Source organism: Penicillium cosmopolitanum (assembly GCF_028827165.1).
Source record: "Penicillium cosmopolitanum strain IBT 29677 chromosome Unknown utg000002l:1.0-415252.0:1.0-415526.0, whole genome shotgun sequence".
In the NCBI taxonomy this organism is placed as follows: domain Eukaryota; kingdom Fungi; phylum Ascomycota; class Eurotiomycetes; order Eurotiales; family Aspergillaceae; genus Penicillium; species Penicillium cosmopolitanum.
Window position 1 is genome coordinate 111,611 of NW_026622672.1, and position 20,138 is coordinate 131,748.

A 20,138-nucleotide genomic window follows, 5' to 3' on the forward strand; every position below is an offset into this window, starting at 1 on the left:
GGAAGTTGCCAGTCACCATACTCATATATAAATTATCATTTTCCTTTTGTACTGGTAACAATTGTGTCTCAAGCATGATTTCCGAATATCTTTTTCAGTCACTCCTCATTATTCTGCTCTTGTTCCTATCGATTTTAAGGATATTATTTCTGTGGAATTTCAACTTCAATTTTGCCAGTCAAAAGATTCACTTGGCTTTGGGTTTCTCAAATGTGACTTTATCTGCCACTCTAGTATGTCTTTTCTGGAGCCGTAGGCTTCCACTAGGGCGTCAAATTTTTCTCGGGGTTGCTTCGGCGCTCCCGTCGTCACATGAAGTAGGTCTGAACTCTCAGGACAGAGCTTACTATTGAGCTAACCTCCGCCAAGTTCCTCCGTGTCAACTGTCAGCAGCAGAATAACCCACTTGTACCGCAAGTTGCAGAACGATTATTTCTTGTCTATTTCTTCATCTCTACAACTCTGAAGATAATGAGTACATTTTTCGGAGCATTTCTTCTAGACGGTACTCACTATTTGATCCTTTTCTTAATTTTCCTTGACTACTTGGGCATCACAGCTTGGTATTTGTGGCTAGGAAGGCTTGCGACGCAAACAAAAACACTTCTGCGCGGGATTATTGCTTGTTTTTCCTGTTTATCTGTTCTACTGCTTGCTGTTGCTATTCTAGGCACAGTGTCAGAGCTATGGAGCATAGCCATTGAGGTAATCACTTCGAAAATGAGCTTTATGAAACTAAACTGATAGATTGCAGATCCAGCTGATTCTGAGTTCTGCGTGCGCGATCTCCTTGCATTTCTTTACTGCTCGTGATCCAACCCAATTAGACTGAAAGGCGATACTTTGGAAATTAATGGAGTGAGACTGTTAGGACAATCCCCGGAGGGCGTCCTGGTACGATAAGGATACGAGTGAAGAATGTGAGATATGCCTGATATGGGTATGATGATATTCAGACTAATCGCTGGTCCTCCTAAGAAGATCCAGCTCCTCCTTTTGAGGGGATCCTCTGTGCGTATGCAAGCAGGTAAGCGAGGTGATGTCAACAGGCGGCCCCGGTGGTGGATAGGCACCTCCTCCGCATTTCCTATACCTCACTGTACGGTTGGCGTAACAGAGACATGATTTTAAGAGAATCCTCAAAGCTTTGAACTGATTGCATCCGTACTTCTACATTGCGATTATGCGATAAGAAAATTCAAGGAAACCCAAGTGCTAGATACAATAGCCAAGATTTTAATGGTTGAAATTTTCTGCCCGTGGGCTCTATCATCCAGCAGGTTCTGTACTGACGAAGAAGCCATCGAGCCGTGCGCGAAGCTTCTACTGTATTGTATGATTACACTTCAGTGGCTTTATTTTTCTCATTTTGACCCACAATTAATATAACATCTCAAAAAAAAACTGCGATAACCAATCCTGTCCTCTGATTCCACCTTCCATTTCCGGCACTAATTCTGAGACTTCAACAGTTCAGCTTTTCGGCGGGGCGTAGAGCGAAGTCGTTGCAACCAAATGAACCGATCGGTGCGGCTCTCTACGGAGCCTCTTTTTCTCTTAGTCTTTTTACCCGGGCAGCTTGAGCTGTTGGGGTTGACTGAGCTGGTCGCTAGCGACACGCTTGGTTCATGTGCACTCCTCCGGAGCCTGATCCGTAGAATTGTCTTCGGTTGCTCGACGAATTTGAAGCCGACGACACTCCCATCACTTTTGCTGGCAGTGAAAGGTGATTTCTCCTTTGAATTGAATGTCCGCGGAGACATCAAATGAGCACGTCTTGAAAGAGCTGTGTCTGACTTGATTCTACCTCCAGTGCGGCGAGACTGGCGAGTGTAAGGAGCCATTGTGGTGGAATAATGGAAATAATGGATGCGTAATGAGTCAAGTAAACCCCAAGGATTTCAAAGCGTACTTATACTCCTTTGGCAGTATCATTAGGCTAATGGGGTGCCAAACAGCTGAAACATGAGGTAGAGATTTTCTCATATTGCGCTTCTTTCCTGCTTCATGTCATAATTGCATCTAACCTCAGAAATCTTGAATTATAATGATCTTAATATATATGAGTCAGTTCTTGCTTGGCCTGGGTTGGCCGTAGATTTTCGGATGTGTTATTTCTGATGGCGGCTCTTTCCAGCTTTCCATACCTTGTTAGCAGCTTTTGTTCACGAGTGACTCTCAGGTCATTTTTTTCAGCAATTCCAGCATAAATGCAACCTGCAATGTTCATCAATCGTGCTGGCAAAATGCTGTATCAGGGGGGCGGCTTTGGGGTTGCTTCACGATGCCCGTACTCACGTGATGTCTAGAACGACATTGGCAATTGCTAAGGGCGTCTTCTATGCTTCACAAGAGTCAGCTACTTGCCTCTGTGAGTAAGCTCGTCACTTCTCACTTTCTGCCCCTCTCATTTTTCATCTACATATACGTCGAAACCACTACCGCACAAGATGCAGACACTGCCTCCCTACAAGGGAGCACGAACGGGCTCTATCTGATGCCACGATCTACACCGCCGTAATTGGTGAGCCGTTACTACCATACCACGCTCATAAAGGCCTGAAGATGAGACGCTTGCGTCGCTTTCTTGACTGAAGACCTAGGTTGGCGGTTGTAGCCGCTGGAATTTGAGAGTGCTGCTAAATCTATCTCAATATGATGAAAGTGTAAAATTCGCTGCTATTTCTGCAGCCTTGCTTACTGGGTGTAGAACTTATCATGCTTCGCATTCAACATCAAATGGAGTGTCTCGGTGTAACTCGCTTTTTCCACAAAATCTATCTTCTTTAACAACTGAAGCTCTCTTTATTGCGACCTTTTCCCCTTACTCTCAATTTTGATTTAACCGCAGATTTGGACTGGCGGCTCGAAAAACTCATACATCAGACTTTGCCGAAATTTGCGACAACGATAGCTCGAGCACGCTCGAAAATCCCGACTGGTCACGGAGTGTTTGTTCTGAGTTGTCCTCTGAGAGACTTGGTCGGGGTGAAATGACATTCACTGACTGATGGCCATCACTCCGTGTCTCATGCAGAGACCTTTCATACTCTAGCTGTGCCTGAGCCCCGCTCGATCTTCGAGGCATTTGTCGCACCTCACCCGACCCGGCATTTGAACGGTTCAATCTCACGGTGGATGAACTTGTATCATCTTGGTGAGGCTGCTTGTCGATATCTGAAGCGCCAAGGTAGATCGAATTGGACAAAAAGGAGCGGACTTCATTCAACACAGAGAACTCCAGTTTCAGCTTGATACTGTAAGCCACCGTCTTGAAACTGACTTGGATGTAGTGGAGTTTGAATTCCGTGACGAGGAGCAAAATATTCATGAGCACAACCAGGATGTTGACACAGAGTAAATTGACGAGCACTTTGCGGCTCCCAGTTCGGTGCAAATGACGACTGTCTTTCAACAACAAAACTGTGTGATAGATGTAGTTACTGCAGATGACGAGATCTTGAATGCAGAAACCAATCAACTGGATTCGATCAAAAATTGCAGCAGGACGAGCAAACCCCGCCACTCCGCTGTTGAGGCCGAAGAACAATACTGTCATTGGAACATGAAGAATGAAAGCGTTCACGACAATCATCCACAACATCCATCGTGTTTTGCATTCGGCGCGGGCGAGCAGATGTACCCGTGAATACAACACAACAGCTTGGCCGGTCACCATGGCATACCATCCAAGTATGAATGGAATTGATGTCGGCAGATTGGATGATTGAGATATGAATCGGGTCATGGCTGGAAGGGCATGTACAATGATTCCCCAGGAAGCGGCTTGCATACTCCAAAATAACAAGCCACAATATTTTTTGAAGAAAAAGAAAGTGAAAAAGCCGGTTTCCAGTGCACTGTAAGCACTAATGGAATACATTGACACTATCTGTATGATGCCGATGTTCTTCATGAGCAGATCTCCCACTGCAGGGGGGTAGGCTAGCAACGGTTGTGTCCATGGTGTAATAAGGTTGTGACTCTAGGGGAAGAAGATGTTCATGATGAGGTGTGGCAGGACGCCGGCTCTAAATAAAAAGATATGCCAAACGCCAAGATAGGAGTGGGTAGTTATATCGTGATATCATAGTGTCGGAAGTTCCAGCATCAAGACAGCTCTAGAACGATATGGACTCTACTAGTCCCGAACAATGGGTTGGTTTCCTGGGAGAAAATGGGTCGGCCGACATTTTTATAATATGTGAGTGAGCAAATACTGTAAATTCGCGATTTCTACCCTATGATAGGTATCCAGGAGCCAAGAAAGAAAGTTTCCGATACCCACCTGAAGCATGTTTCATATTAAGTCAATTGGCTAAAGTAAACATTGCGGAGACAGAATGAGAGCAAGCGCAGATCTTCTATTGTTATCTGACATCTATGGCCTAAAATAATCTCCGTAGGTTTGATATACACATTTCATATGTCTATTGATCATCACAAGTGAGGGGCTTTTTCTATTAGTCCTTGAGAGCTGATTTCTATTTTCTATTAGCGAATGTTTTTGGATATGAATACAGTATTTTTCAAGCCCCAGCATCCATCATACTTTTCTGAGAAAAATTAATCTGCACTCTTTCAACGACCCCCTGTGCTAAAATCTACGCGGTCAAAATACTGCAGAATAAAGCCTGGGATGAGCAAGGGTCCGGGAACCATAGTTCCAGCCGAAGACAGAGCCCGGATATCAAATCTTGGCTTTGGTCAGGCTCCTCAAAGCTATACCTGAAAACAGCGAGTGACGAGGTACTTTTGCAAATATGGCCCATAGGTCTGACGATACTATATTTACCTTATTACGTAAAGAGAGCCAAACAGTGGTCTAAGGCGTTGACTCAGTTGCGTGTCGATTTCCATCCAGTCACTGAATCAGCCCTCTAGTTAGGCACTGGCAGTAGAATAGACTCAACTAGGGCGGCTAGTAAAAGTACTACTGAATATACGGCAAATTTCTACGAAGCATGCCTACAGCATAGCCTACCCTGGAATATCGATCGGCGTATATTCACTTTCACCGAGAACTGGGTATTCCTTGAATCTTGTCAGACAGATCTACCCACTGTCAAGACTGATCATCTAGACTTCAGGTTCCATTTCCACACCTTAACAATATTTCACGTTGTATTGATCTGGATGTTACCCTGCGCATCAGCCTCTGTGAATGGATCGTACCAAGGCCATTATGGATCGTGCTCCATCCAGCTTAAAGTACCAACAAGAGCTTATTGGTTGTGTCAAACAAGCTAATCCTAGAATTCACACCGCGGTGTTTCAAAATTCAATGGGTGACCGCCCCTGTCGTTCCACTGTGCTCAGTGGCAAAGCCATTGTAGGGTTCTGGGCCTCTATGGACTAGATCCCCATGGGCGGAGAACCCTTGTACGGTTGCTGAGGAAATCAGCCCTCTTTGTGCCCTCACTTCAACTTCTTCGGCCGGTCAATATGTCGGCGACGCTTCCATGGTAATTAGAGATATTCGGTCACGCTGTTTTGAATCTTCCTGATTTAATTTAACGACCGTCTCGAAACAGACTCTTCATTGGCAAACGTTGCGAGTTGGATGTTAGAGGTAAATTCTCAATCTTTGAATGCGTTTCTTTAATTGAGAAGAATAAAGACAGATAATTGAGTGGAAACTGGGTAGTCAATCACAGATCTAAAATGTGGGGGTCTGGCGATCATGTAGATACCCCACAGCTAAGGCAATCATTTCCCTTTCCTACGTCTCCACTTATGTACAGCCCGCAGATCCTGGTGTGTATTGAATACTCATGATACTAATTTGAGTGCCATCAAAATCATCTCAAAGGGCAATATTCTGCGTTTCGCGCTATTTCGCGCCTGCTTTTCTAGGCCCCACTCAGACCTTTATAACCTGGCATCCCACAGAACTACAATTATTGAGTTCTTCCTCCTTTCTATTCTCAATAAATTTCCAACGAACAAAGATATACTCGCAATGGCAAATGTCCCCAGACTTTCCCGGAGTCGCACTGAGCAGCATGCGAGTCGGCCGAAATCGCGCGGCTGCAGATCCGGAAATTCGTCGAATCGCTCGATCCAGTCGAAAGTCTCAGGATCTGACACTGATTCTGGCTCATTAAGCCCAGCGACAAGCAAGATGTCCGACGTAAGCTAAACTCTGTCATTTCAGTCCCCGTTCCTGCTACCATGGCAATCCCTATCATCATATGCTGTTTTGTACCCATGATTGGCCTTAGACTAACACAATTTTAAGACACATTCCTTGAAACATTCTGTGAGGCGACGTTCGGAAGTCTTCCCATCGAGAGTGTTTCAAAGTTCTAGCCGATTATGAAGAGCAGGTTGAAAGAATTCTCGTCGAGAGAGAAGATGGCAGAACAGCTACTTCCCGGCTCATTCAAGAGCTCCACACTGAGAAGGCTCGAGAGATGTCCAACGTACACAAAGCCAATGCCGAAAAGAACTCTGCAGTCGCTGAAGTTGAGCGGCTTAAGAAGGAGACTTCGCAGCTGCGGCAGCAGCTGGAGTCTACAAACACCACGTTGCAGGACCAGGTGGCATGGGACGATATACAGCCAGTCTTACACCAGACACACGGAGAACTGATCTCCGCTGCGTCTCGTTTCGCGAATTTGATCGATAGTCTTCAGAACAAACGACTGGCATCCTTCTTGCCTAGCACCGAGGTGTTCCATGGCAATTGGGCCACCACCGGTGGTCCTTCGGAACCCACCGACCCTAGCGCGCTTCCCGGGTTTTCCGGATCAAGCAACCCGCCGCTGTTTGACCCACAAGCCCTAACCTCGACCAATGAGTATGGGTCATTTGTTTAAGATCGATCGACGATCTCCCGGGGGAGGATATCGTAACCATACAAGGAAGTCTTCGCATGTCCTTTCAGATTATCCATTCATTTGCTGCGGCCTCATTTCTACCATAGTATGAATGATAACTTCAGGTTCATTTTGTCAATAAACTCAAAGTGCGTCTTTTTTCACTACCGAATAGTGCCGATTGGAGGGCATTCTAAGTAGTACTTTTGTCCTACTTCAATTCCATGGCTCCGTGGCTTCATACGGTTCGGGCGTGACCTTTTCGTTTCCCGGGAAACCCTCTCCGTCCATCTCTCAGCTTCCCTGTCTTAAATTCTTTTTGCATGACACCATGAAGCATTCAATTAAACCACGCAAAGCTAGTAGACCGCGATTTAAGTTCCCACTTCAGTCTGATTGGAACGATCTAATCGTGGAACCAAGATCTTTTTCTCTCCGAATTTCGCGTCCCATTCCGAAAATAAATATTGTTCTAGAACGGGTCGCATTGTGGAGGATACAATTGAATGGGCTTGTGCGTGTTTTCAATTCTAGAACATTCCACGGTGAGACCTATAGGATTTTCATTTAACCAAAGCCCCATAACCAATCAAGATGCGACAGGGGACGGTCAATAATCGAAAGGATAGCAATGACATCACGTCCGAGATCGGAGCAATTACACTTTATCGATTGCGAACATATCTAGACTTTGGCAAGCAGTAATTGGAGATAGGGAGAACCATCACGCTACATTTCAAATTCGTCTAATAGTCATCGGGAATGAAGAAGTCTTCCCCTAGTAGCCAGCCGAAATTGACTTCTTCCTCTTTGATGGCATGGTCGGCCACGGAAGATGAGTATCCCGAAATCAAAGCGCCACAGCCATTATACACATTCTGAAGACTTGGGACTTGATGGTTGCTCGAAAGGTATTATCTCACTATTGGCTGATCTCTTCTCGACCCTGCAGACTTTTTCTGGACCATCGTATCTTTCATTCGAGTCTCCATGGTGGCGAGCCGGCTCAGGACATCTTGCAGATCATGCCGGATCGTCTCATTCCAAGCAACCTGTCGGTTAACAGAATCTGCTAAAGATCTGTAGAGTAAAAATCAGCACTCTTTCCACCCTCTTTATCGTATAATGTACTACTGACTTCATTCGGCTATCCAGACTTGATCAACATATTAGTAAAAGAACAACTATTTTCAGTCTTCGTACTCACTCTGATACACATCTCAGTGCAATAATGCTATGTTGTGTGGACTCTTCGGGCTCGCCCTCTGATGTAGTCTTGGGGCGACTCATCTCATTGTCAGACTTTATCTCCCACGGTCGCCAATGGTAACCCTCCTGATTATCAGCTTCAATTCCGACTTTTCTGCGTCTGACAGCTCCATTGTTGTCGGAAGACATCGCATGCCCGGCGGTACGATTTATTTCAGGTCTTTGGTTCCTGGCTTCGTTGCTCGATTCGGAGGATGACAGAGATAGTGCACGTTTCAGTCTGCTTCGGAAGGTGTGCCGTCCATCGACAAGTGACAGTCTTCGACGAGAAGGCATATTTGGAATTTGGATATCAGGGCAGATAATTCCACCTTTTTCTTATCTTTTTCGTTAGATTGGAATTTATAATGGAGGGAAAAAGTTGAAAAGTCAGGGGCATACTAAATACACGGCCGAGCCCGGAGCGGACGCAAGATCTGAGGTGGCGGAGAAATCCAGCCCCACTGATCACCATATCCGGAGATCTGATCGAATTAGTCTTCACCCATCTTAGCGTCTAGCTGGCAACCAACTTCCATTTATTCTCTTGAAATCAATACACCTGCAACAATGGCGTCACGTAGACTTGATCAGTCTACCATTCACTACTATTGACGAACAGATACTATAGGGAAATTGGCTGACATTGATCAAGGAAGGAGCTAATCACCATGGCATGATAGCCGAATCCCAATGTTTAGTCGTGACGCCAGGTGGCGTTATGAGCGAGGTATGGCTTTGTGTGATTCAAAGACATTTTTCCAAGCTCTCAGCTGTTGCATTCGCTGTTTCGGTGAACTTTTCGGGAAATAAATAATTGCCTTCTAGTTGAGCATCGTTGGATAACATTAGAAACGCCGTAATTATTTGAGGACTAGAAGTTGCAAGACAGTACCACGGATCAGCTCAGTCAGACCATGTTACTCAATGGTTACATTGGCTTATCACTTCACCGGCAATTTCCAGGCATAACCAGTGATTCCCAGGAATCAGTCAACTAATTTTTGTAGGCTTACCTCTAGAATCTGTCGCTTCGACAATCATTTCAGCCAAAAGTTTAAAGCTCACCACGCCCACTTTCCGTACGTTTCAAATTTCTGCAGAAATCTCACAAGCCTTATTTTTATTCACCACCGCTCCTTTCTCCCTAAGATGTCTCAACACAACTCACTTGGCTGGTCAGAATGGGAGGAAGATAATCTTCTCCCCTGGCTGCATGCACACCGAGCTCTGTCTTGGGAAGCTCGTGCTGCCGCTTATAATGAGCAATATGAGACTAACCGAACAGTCGAATCACTCCGGGGGAAAAAATATCACATTCTTCGAAAACGCCGTCTCAATCGTGCCAAGGTGTCTAGGCAGCGCTCAGTTCCAAAACGTCAGAAACGTATTCGACGACTTGGGGGTGCCAGGAAGAGGTTTCCAGCGTTCACAGACACCAAGGCTCAAAAGATCGATCAATGGCTTCTGCGAGTTCCTTCACCAGAGTCCACCACTTCGGAGAACAGTTTCGCCATGGAAAAGTCACATTCCGGTAAGCAGGCATTTCTTCGTCGGCTACAGTATGTCCCGAAACTGGTGTCACCACCTTCACTCTTTGATTGTTTCTTTAATCTGGATTACTAATCTTCGTAAATCCCATTCGGGAATTAATCCGTGTATCCTTGGCACTGGGTTCTGTATTGTTTCTTACACACTGTACCTACCGCTAGGGTGGGGTTGTATTCGCTTGTACTTTTTTACGTCCGACACCTCTTTACCCCACCTCAAAAGATGATCTCTTGGTACACGAAGAGCTCAACCATCATTCTGAGTGGTCACACCGGCATGGCACCAAACTTAGCCCCCTCAAAGCATGAGCTTATCTCTGACATGATCCACAGTGGAGAGCTGTCTGTATCACAGATGGCACGTGCTGCTGGCTGCAATAGGAGAACAATCCTGAGAATATCCTCCAATATAAGAATCTTCGGCAGCGTCAAAGCTCCACCAAATAAGGGTGGTCGACCACGAAGCGTCACTCCAATTATGCTAGAAGCTCTATGCGAACACCTGATCGAGAAACCTAACCTTTATCTCCATGAGATGGCAATTTTTCTCTGGGACGAATTCGCTATCCAAGCAGCAACATCAAGTATCAGCCGCGCTCTTGCGTCTAAAGGCTGGTCAAAAAAGACTATCCGAGTTAAGGCTCGAGAACGCAATCAAGACCTACGCGATGAATATTCTTACTTTATCTCAGATTTCCAGTCGTACCATCTTGTCTATGTGGATGAGTCAGGTTGTGATAAACGAATAGGCTTTAGACGAACAGGCTGGTCTCCGCTAGGCACCGCGCCAGTCCAAGTGTCTAAATTCCATCGTGATCAGCGATATCAGATATTACCTGCGTATGCTCAGGACGGTGTCGTTTTCTCTCGGGTATTCCGAGGCTCGACTGATGCCTCTGTCTTTGAGAATTTTATTGAGCAGCTTCTCCAACACTGCGGACGGTGGCCTGAGCCGAAGTCTGTGCTAGTCATGGACAACGCATCCTTCCATCATTCTGACCGGATAGAAGAGATGTGCTCTCAAGCCGGAGTAAAAGTAGTGTATTTGCCTCCATACTCGCCAGACTTGAATCCTATTGAGGAGCTCTTTGCCGAGCTAAAAGCCTTCATTCGGCGTAATTGGCAGTACTACGAAGATAATCCCGAGCAAGGATTTGACAACTTTCTCGAATGGTGCATTGATGTGGTTGGTGCGAGGGAGAAAAGCGCAGAGGGACACTTTCGGCACGCTGGTCTGACTGTAGGGGAAGTTTAATAATTCTCCAGTCTCGAGCCACCGGTCGGTGGCCTTGGCTCCGCAGCCGGCAGTGGACTTCACATTATAAGCCCAGTGGATGTTTTGAACAATGGCACTCCTCATACAGTAGCATTCGAAAACAGATTTCCCCCCCAGACACTCACGCTTTGTTTCTCGGCATGTACTCGGAACCACGCTAATCCGTATTAAGATAAGGCGTAAATAACCCTTTTCTAGGTATAGATCTTTTTTAACTGGAAGGCGCGCGCATTGCACGCATCGGCCCTGAAACGAAAGCCAGGGGAAATAGGAATTGAAAGCGAAAAGCAGCCTTGAAATGTTTGAATGAAGCGGAAATGTGACTGAAAAATCCGAAAGGGCCAATGAAGAAGGAGCCTACCAGATGACTAATACCCGCAATACGAGAGATGATGTAAGTATTCGAAGCTCTCTTACGAAACATGCTATTCCTAATACGGTCATCCTTCTCCTTAATCCACATCTTGGTGCTAGTCTGTAAATGTAACGTGGCAGATCTTTCAATCCCAATCCAGTCAACAGCTCATCTTCTCAAGTGATTACTGTGATCGAACAAATTGTGTACAGACATTACTCGTGAGTTTTGTCGTCTTGCCTTCTGTAACAGGCTATGGAAAGTCTCAATATTCAGCTCGGGGACGATCATCCTGAATTCCTGACGAGTATTGTCAATCTGGCAGCGATGTGCCGGAACCAGGGCTGGTGGGAGGAGGCCGAGCAGCTTGAGACCCAGGTGATGAAGACGAGCAGGGCAAAGCTCGGAGATGATCATCCCTTTACGCTATCTAGTATGGCCAATCTGGCGGTGACGTACCGGAACCAGGGGCGGTGGAACGAGGCTGAGCAGCTTGGAGTACAGGCGATGGAGGCTCGTAAGACTAAGCTTGGCGAGGATGATCCCGATACACTTATGAGTATGGCCAATTTGGCATCAACGTATGCAAATCAGGGCCGGCTGGAGGAGGCTGAGCAGCTTGGGCTACGAGTGATGGAGATGAGCAAGGCAAGGCTTGGAGAGGGCCATCCCTTTACACTGACTACTATAGCCGATTTGACGGCAACATATGGAGAACAGGGCCGGTTGGAGGAGGCTGAGCAGCTTGGGGTGCAGGTGATGGAGACTCTCAAGATAGAGCTTGGCAAGGATCATCCGGACACGCTGACGAGCATGGCCAATCTGGCAGTGACATACCGGAGCCAGAGCCGGTGGAAGGAGGCCGAGCAGCTTTCGGTGCAGGTGATAGAGGCTCGCAAGATAAACCTTGGCCAAGAACATCCCTCCACGCTGACGAGTATGGCCAATCTGGCGGCAACGTACCGGAAACAGGGCCGGTGGAAGGAGGCCGAGCAGCTTTCGGTGCAGGTGATAGCGGCTCGCAAGACAAACCTTGGCCAAGATCATCCCTCTACGATGACGAGTATGGCAAACCTGGTATTGATATACAAGGACCAGGGTCGGTGGGAGGAGGCCGAGCAGCTTGGGTTGAAGGTGATGGAGACAAGCAAGACAAGCCTTGGTGAGGATCATCCGGATACGCTTGCGAGTATGGCCAACCTTGCATCGATATACGGGGACCAGGGTCGGTGGGAGGAGGCCGAGCAGCTTGGGTTGAAAGTGATGGAGACAAGCAAGACGAAGCTTGGCGAGGACCATCCCGACACGCTGACCAGTATGGCCGATCTTGCTTTCATATGGAAGTCTTCAGCTCACGATACTGAGGCCATTGATTTGCTACGAGCTTGTTTAAGCAAACAGAAGCATATACTTGGTCTGAACCATCCGAATACTTTATCTTATTCTAAGACTTTGTTGGAATGGGAAACGAAGGGCCGAAACACGAATGAATTTATAAGCTAGATACTTGAATATGACATGTTTGCAAAGCAATTTCCACTTCATATATTAAGTTCCCATCCTATATTATTTTAATGTGCATCACCTGAAGAGATTGGCCTCGTCATTTTCTTGAACATCTCTACCAAGATATCAAGGATAAGCAAAAATGAATTCGTCAATAGGCGAGCTAAGGGGCTGCGGAATCCCATGATACAGTGCACGATTGAGAACCAAAGGCTGTGTTTCCAATGCTAGAGCTGGAGGTAAAGACCTCCGACGCCTAGATTGAGGGGTCTGTATGGAAGTAATTATCGGTTGAAATGAATTTAAAGTATTCAAAATAGGATCGAGGGAAACACCAGTGGTTTGGCGAAAATCAGGGGGACGCTGCACGACACTTGATCTCCTCTATCTACAGCTACGACAGCGCATAACACCCGGTCGAATCATAAAGGTAACTCGGCAGTCATAGCATGGAGTATAATGAGGTTCAGGATAGCGTACAGCTTCACAACGCATGCACCGAATATTTGCTGAGCCTGCGGGAATTGGCACATGGCAACGCAAGCAGAGGCGCGTTTCCGGTATAGGGGGAGCAGAAAAAACCGACAAGCAGGACATTTTGGTGATTGAATTGCCGTAGACAGGCGTACTTGACGACCACAGCGAGAACAAATTCGATTAGATAACATACCAAGGGTACCGAGACAAAATTAAGGGGAGGGGCAAACGGTAGAATAAATAAACGCACTAAACGCACAAAGAGGGCACCATTGTGGCGATAGAATGCACCGTGTTGCAATAGGATAGATGGCAACAAGCAGATGATAAAGCAATCAAGGCAACACGACCTGCATGAATATGCACAAATAACCCTACAGCCCTAAGCCAAGACTATCTAATCCAAAACCAGCGAAAATAAGGCAGGCACCCGGAGCTGCGAAGGCGAATGGGAAGCGTGCGTGGCAGAACACTCCATATACAGTTAAGCTACCTCTTTTTGCAACGTCTCGCGCACTCGTAAATCCCGTGTTCAATTCCCTTTCTCTCACTTCGTTCGTTTCTGGGCATTCCAAAACGATCACATTATGTATAATACCGTATCTTACACGAAACTCCATTTTATGAAGTAGTGGATACAGCTTGGCGGATCCTCGTCGTAGATCTTGTCCGCATCCTACTCAGATTCCTGGAGCAGAGGTATAGTATTTGGTTGAGGTCGGCCTACGGGGTTGGGCTCATCTTCGAGCGAAATAGACGGTGAGGGACTGTAGTCGGACTGTGTAGCATAAGGGCTCCGGTAGTTTCCCGGCGTAGGGGCATATTGTGAATCCTGTCCCCTTATTTTGAGCTATTGGGGCCGAAACATGTAATCCTCGTGAAACCGGCTGCCGTTTATATCTACACACGATCAAGGCCCTGTATGTCTATTAGCGTACCTATGGTAACGCTGTGGGCAGACGCTCAATTATATAACGAATGAAAGCGGCGTGAGGGAGCAAGAGCTATAGAAAGTATAATTGAGAACCATATTAGCCTACCGGTTTAATCTTCTACTGCAATAGTATAGCTTTCGTCATACAGTACGTATTAAAAGACCGGTAATAAATTTTGAATCTCGGAGTGACATTCTCAAAGCGCCCTAGAAATTCCCTAATGAGTACCCGGCGGGTTCACAGCCCCAATTTGCAGCATTATCCCAAACAGATCAGGCAAGCCAGTCTCCTCCACAATCATTCCATCTGTGAATCGATAGATGTTCATAGCTCGTGCCTGGATTTTCTTTCCAGAAGCCGGAAAACCAAAGAATTCGCCTTCGTGAGTTCCACGCAGAGTAAACTGCGCTACAACTCTATCGTCCTCGATGATTGTATCGTCAAGTGTCCACTGGATATCTGGGTAGGCGGAGCGCATCATGCCGAGAATTTGCATGTATCCAGGCAATCCTTTCAGTGGGGTATCCGAAAACGGAACGTGGAACACAGCTGCTTCGGAAACTACCTCTTGTCCTATGGTTTCATCGCCTGAATTGATGAACTCAACGAATCGATTCATCCTTTGTAGAAGAGGGCGAGCCATTATGTTGCTTGAGGGATACGTGAGTTTTTTTTTAACAGAAAACTGACTTCAATTTTCACTCACATGTAGTGATTCCGTTCTGATAAATAGTAGGATGTGGAAGACCCTTATCTTCGTCAAACTTCTGCAGACCGAGAATCAGTAAACACCCAATGAACTTTAAACAAAAACACCACTCGATGACTTGATCTTGAACAGATAGTTTGATCGGAACCCAAGGAATGTGGATTGCAATCTAGGTTCATTTAAAGACGCCTCTAGGGAGATTTAAACGGGTAGAGAGGGATGGAAATTTACCTTTAATTGCAAAGTTTTTGACGTTCAAGTAGAATTTTTTGTTGTGTCCTGCTAGATCTTCTCATCTGGGAATCGAGGCATACTTATATCTTGAATTCACGTGTTCAAAGTATGATCCGTACCGCAAACTAAAGGTGATCTGGATTTTTCCGTTTGGTAAGTTTGCACCGTACGGATCAGGCAAGATTTGCCTTTTCATTAGGAGGTTCAACCAATAAACGCGCGGCAACTCGGAACTCCCGGGCTTAGATCCTGTGTTTGTATGGTTTGTATTAGAACAAAATTTCGCCTCTCTTATCGAATGCAAACTATAATCCGGGAATTCCGATCCGCGCCACTGTTTGGTATGTTTGTACAGCTTGCAAATTTCGGGCATTGTGCCGATTAGCCTAACATATCAATCGGGACAGTCTTCCTCAGCCTCAGATAATTGTACGCCAGCCGAAATCAATCCTGTACCAATATTGCCAAGAACCGGGTACTGCAGTACCTTGCAGTGCCGATAACAATACCAAAAATTATGGTTCTGTAGCACTTGTCACGGCCTCGGTGCCCGCGGCCCCCGTCGGCCACCAATCTTCCGGCTTAGACCACCGGCTCACCTTGAATCTTCCCCATACACTCCAATCTCCATACAATTTATAAACCCCAACTCCAGAGCCATTGAGACTACCACAGCACTCTTTTTTGTCCTGCCTCCTCGGTGGTTTCCTGGTATACGCGCGGTCCTTGCGACAGCTTTTGTCGCTCCTGCGTCACCCGAATACTTCCTCTTACTGACAGATATCCCACCCAATTTCAGTCACATAATGGCGCCGAGGAAGGATTCCATGGCTAAGACCCCGGTTCAGCCAGTTCCGGAAAAACGGGGCTATGAGTTTGGTGGCCCGTATGTTATCTCAACTATCGCATGCTTGAAACCAAGACATTGACCTTCAACAGTCTCGGCGCATTTGCATTCGTTTTCGGCCTCTCAACTCTTATCTACGGCTTCACCTTCCTGTGTAACGATGTGTCCGGCTGTCCTGCTCCGTCGCTGTTGAATCCCTCAACATTGTCCCTAGACAAGTTAAGGGAGGAGGTTGGCTGGCCACAAGAAGGCCTCAAAGCGTTCTTTGATATTCGGGTAGCCCTGTGGGTGTTGAGCTATTACCTACTCAGTCTGGTTCTGTACGTTTTTCTACCAGGAAAGGTTGTCGAGGGCACTGAATTGGCCTGCAAGGGAAGGCTTCGCTACAAGTTCAATGGTATCAACCTGAAATTGTTTTTAATATGGTATCGACTGACCGAATCATAGCCTTTTCTTCCGCCGTTTTGATCCTCGTTGGTTTAGGTCTGGGCACATACGTGTACGGCGCTGACTTCATCATATGGACTTATCTCTGGGATAACTACTTGCAGGTAATCACCGTAAACTTGATGATTTGCACGACCATCGCCGTCTTTGTGTACGCGAGAAGTTTTTCGGTCCCTGTGCCTGGTCAACTCAACCCCGACCTGAGAGAATTGGCACCAGGTGGTCACACTGGAAATGCGTTGTATGACTTCTTCATCGGCCGGGAGCTAAACCCTCGGGTGCAGTTGCCTATTCCTTTTGTCGACGAGGCCTCACGAACGATTGATATCAATGTATGGTGTGAGATGAGGCCAGGACTGCTTGGATGGATCATATTGGACTTGTCCAACATTGCCCGCCAATACAGGACGTACGGCTACATTACCAACTCGATCATACTCTGTACCGTATTCCAAGCCTTCTATGTTCTGGATGCGCTGTATATGGAGCCAGCCGTATTAACCACGATGGATGTGATTATGGATGGATTCGGTTATATGCTCTCCTTTGGACACCTGGTATGGGTACCGTTCGTCTACAATTTCCAAACCAGGTATCTTGCGGTTTTCCCCTTGGAATTGGGCTTGAAAAGCATCCTTTTAATCTTGACCGTAACCGGTGCGGGGTACTCAATTTTCCGCGGCGCCAACAATCAAAAGAACCGTTTCCGCAGGGACCCCAACGACCCACGCGTAAAGCATGTCAAATACATCCAGACGTCTAGTGGCTCCAAGCTGATGATTTCTGGCTGGTGGGGACTGGCGCGCCATATCAATTACTTCGGCGATTGGCTGATGTCGTGGTCATATTCATTGCCCACCGGGGTTGCTGGCTACACCATTATTGAAAGCATCAACAGCGCTGGCGACGTACACAAGCAGGCCATACAGACTCCTGAAGTCCGCGGGTGGGGAATTATTTTCGCTTACTTCTTCATGCTTTATTTCGGTGTCCTGCTCGTTCACCGAGAGGGACGTGATGAAGAGAAGTGCAAGAGGAAATATGGCACCGACTGGAAGCGCTATACGTCTATTGTTCGCAGCCGCATAATTCCCGGTATCTACTAGTGTTTTAGGTCAATGAAGCTGTGCTATGGCGAACCTCTGCCTGTAGGAATAGTAGAAAGACAGACGGCTAGGGATTCGGGGTCCAATTTATGATAGTCCGTGAGTGGACAAACCCAGACAGCAAAGCTTCAGGAACATGGTTATTCCGTAGCCTCCTGGCTAAGCTCCATGTTATGGAGGTGGCAGGTATTAAATCCGGTTATCTCCGTTTTGTAGGATACCAGCCCAGCAGCATATTGCGATCGTCGAGTAGTTGACTATTTATTGCGAATGCACCAAATTCCGGAGATTTAGCTATAATTTAGTAGTTCATTATATATCTCCCCTATTTATGTATCAAGACCAATATGACGATCAAATCCCTTGGTGTATTCGATCCCCGCTCCGGAAATAAAACTCAAGGATCACCACTTCCATTTATCCTTTAAGGTCCTGAGCTCGTTTGCTGTAAGCATATCAATTCTTGAACTTGTAGTGAGTAAGTCTGGACCTAGAACCAAACCATCGCTAATTATTGTTAGAAGCACATTCACTAAGACATAAGGTCGGTCCACTCATCCTGTATACATTGAGATTTATCGACGCCAACCAGTGATCAATGTTTCGAACACTTTTCTCAAATTATGGAAAATAGGCCATGCTATGTCCCCGAATATGTCGAGTTGGTTGTTTACCGTTTCCTAGGTGGAGTTGGTGGTCTGCATGCTTATCAATCTATTTTGTGATTATTTCTGGCCTCTTTCTTCTCCATCAATGAGGCAAGACAGATGCGATGTTTAATACCAGGCCTGTGTTTGGCCCTATAGCACAACTTGCACATCTGAAATATGTCAGCGAAGACCTGATTGTGCAGGTGGATGCGTTGAAGGTTGTACTGGTATCGGCGGTTGGGGTATTGACTGTGGTTGTGGCAACGGTGGACCTTGTCCTCCTCTTGTGCCGGCTGAGTTGGTTATGGTGGCTGTACATGTACAAATAGCCTTTATGGTGTCCCTTGCCTTGAATGCAGCGGTAGTGGAGCCGGTGTGAGTATTCTCATTTCAATTCTGAGGGTCCTTATTGCTTGAATATAGTAGTAAGTACGATTTTGGTTACCTTCTATACCGTGCGAGACAAGTTCCACTAACCGGGGTGCTCCGGATAAACTCCGAATATATACTAGGTAGTGGCGCTAGTTACGGGACGTACTGTATTCGTTATATCTAAGGTACTCAAGTTGAATTACTGTTGATATCGTAGGAAGCGACCTCTACCCGTTGCTTCACCCAAAGACCAATATCACGCACAAACCGTCGGGCAGCACCTAATTTTACGTCATGCTGGACGAAAAATTCAGGGTTCTGATCCTCATAAAGTTGCGACAGATCAAGGCAATATTCGAGAGTCACCTCACGTGCTCTTTTGATATTATCCCTAAAAGTCTGATTTTGCACTCGTGACAACTGCCATTCGGTATATTCATCCACAGCTAAATCAAGAAGTCCATGAATTACGACGGGCTCAGCATTGCTTGACCCAGCCGGTGCAGCTTCGTTGGCACACGAGTGAGGCGTCGGCAATTGGGACGATCCAGTGGAAATGAAATTATTGATGATTGTCGATGGACTCGATGATCCGGTTTTGGAGTTGTCTCGGTCCTTTTTCTGTTTTTCACGCCGCTGCTCCTCTTCAGCATATAACTGCTCGCGAAAACTATCGGGAACATCATCATGGTCCTCAAGAACTCCACCTTGCTCCACAAATTTTATCAGGGCCTTGAGATGGTGTGTTTTCAATCTGTGATGTCGTTTCCCCTCCGGATCTTGCCAGCAGTACTGCCCTTCATGGCGACATGGGGGGCCAGGGCATCGCATGATTCGATATATATCCCGCCAAACTGGATCGTGACCGGAGGTCTGCTCAGCATCCATCTGAATATCGCGATTAGAGAGCATCCTTTTAGTAGTCGATGATTTCCCTCTCTTGTCGGTACTAGAAGGAAGCGGTCCGCTGTCGTCTATATAATTAATGGATATCTGAAGCCGAATCTTCTTGCCAAGACGAAAAAGATGAGTCCATGCTAGTAGCTGTTTCTCTACTACTTGCCAATCAACAGTCGTACCCTCAAATCGTTTGTCAATATCCCGTTGGGATTTTACCGACAACACCATATTAGTATCATCCAGTCTCACCCGCCGGGTGCGGGCTATTTTCCGTCGTAAAATATCACTGGCCTCTCTTTGTATATCTTCCCAGTAGGAACTAGGCGGGAGAGTCAAATCTTGTTTTGTATCCTTCACCACCACTCGATTATTCAGTTTAGCTTTCCACTCAATCTGGTAATGAATACAACCAGGTGACTGTTCATCCCATGCATTATCATAATCACATCTAATCAATGGGTCAACTCCTGCTTGCCCAGATCGATGTTGGCACGAGGATGAACGCTGGTCAACTAAGTCCTCCTGATCCGATGAGGGGCAGATTACTGATGGCGTGTATTCGCGGTCCAAGTATCCGGGGGTAGGTGCATAGGAGGGAGTCCGTTCATGGCGGTAGGTTTCATAATCATCGTTTAAATGAGTGTAAGTCATTCCCCCAAGGCAGAAGATGCCAAAGAGGATCCTGGAAACATCATTTTGTTGTCA

The 20,138-nt window shown here is 46.4% G+C and overlaps 3 protein-coding genes across 3 annotated transcripts; 2 read left to right on the top strand and 1 right to left on the bottom strand.

Annotated features, from left to right (window-relative positions):
- Window positions 1-11,505: 11,505 nt before the first annotated feature.
- Window positions 11,506-12,753, top strand: N7509_000182 (uncharacterized protein; the record flags this gene model as incomplete). The annotated part of the gene is made up of 1 exon (XM_056624829.1): window positions 11,506-12,753. One exon carries the CDS (start codon window positions 11,506-11,508, stop codon window positions 12,751-12,753), a length of 1,248 nt encoding a protein of 415 aa, XP_056494694.1.
- A 1,632-nt stretch (window positions 12,754-14,385) lies between these two features.
- Window positions 14,386-14,811, bottom strand: N7509_000183 (ester cyclase; the record flags this gene model as incomplete). Its single annotated transcript, XM_056624830.1, has 1 exon — window positions 14,386-14,811. The coding sequence occupies one exon, from the start codon at window positions 14,809-14,811 to the stop codon at window positions 14,386-14,388; it is 426 nt and encodes a 141-aa protein (XP_056494695.1).
- A 1,106-nt stretch (window positions 14,812-15,917) lies between these two features.
- On the top strand, window positions 15,918-17,511 carry N7509_000184 (erg24 C-14 sterol reductase; the record flags this gene model as incomplete). Its single annotated transcript, XM_056624831.1, has 3 exons — window positions 15,918-15,997; window positions 16,051-16,355; window positions 16,406-17,511. The coding sequence occupies 3 exons, from the start codon at window positions 15,918-15,920 to the stop codon at window positions 17,509-17,511; spliced, it is 1,491 nt and encodes a 496-aa protein (XP_056494696.1).
- Between the last annotated feature and the right edge of the window lie 2,627 nt (window positions 17,512-20,138).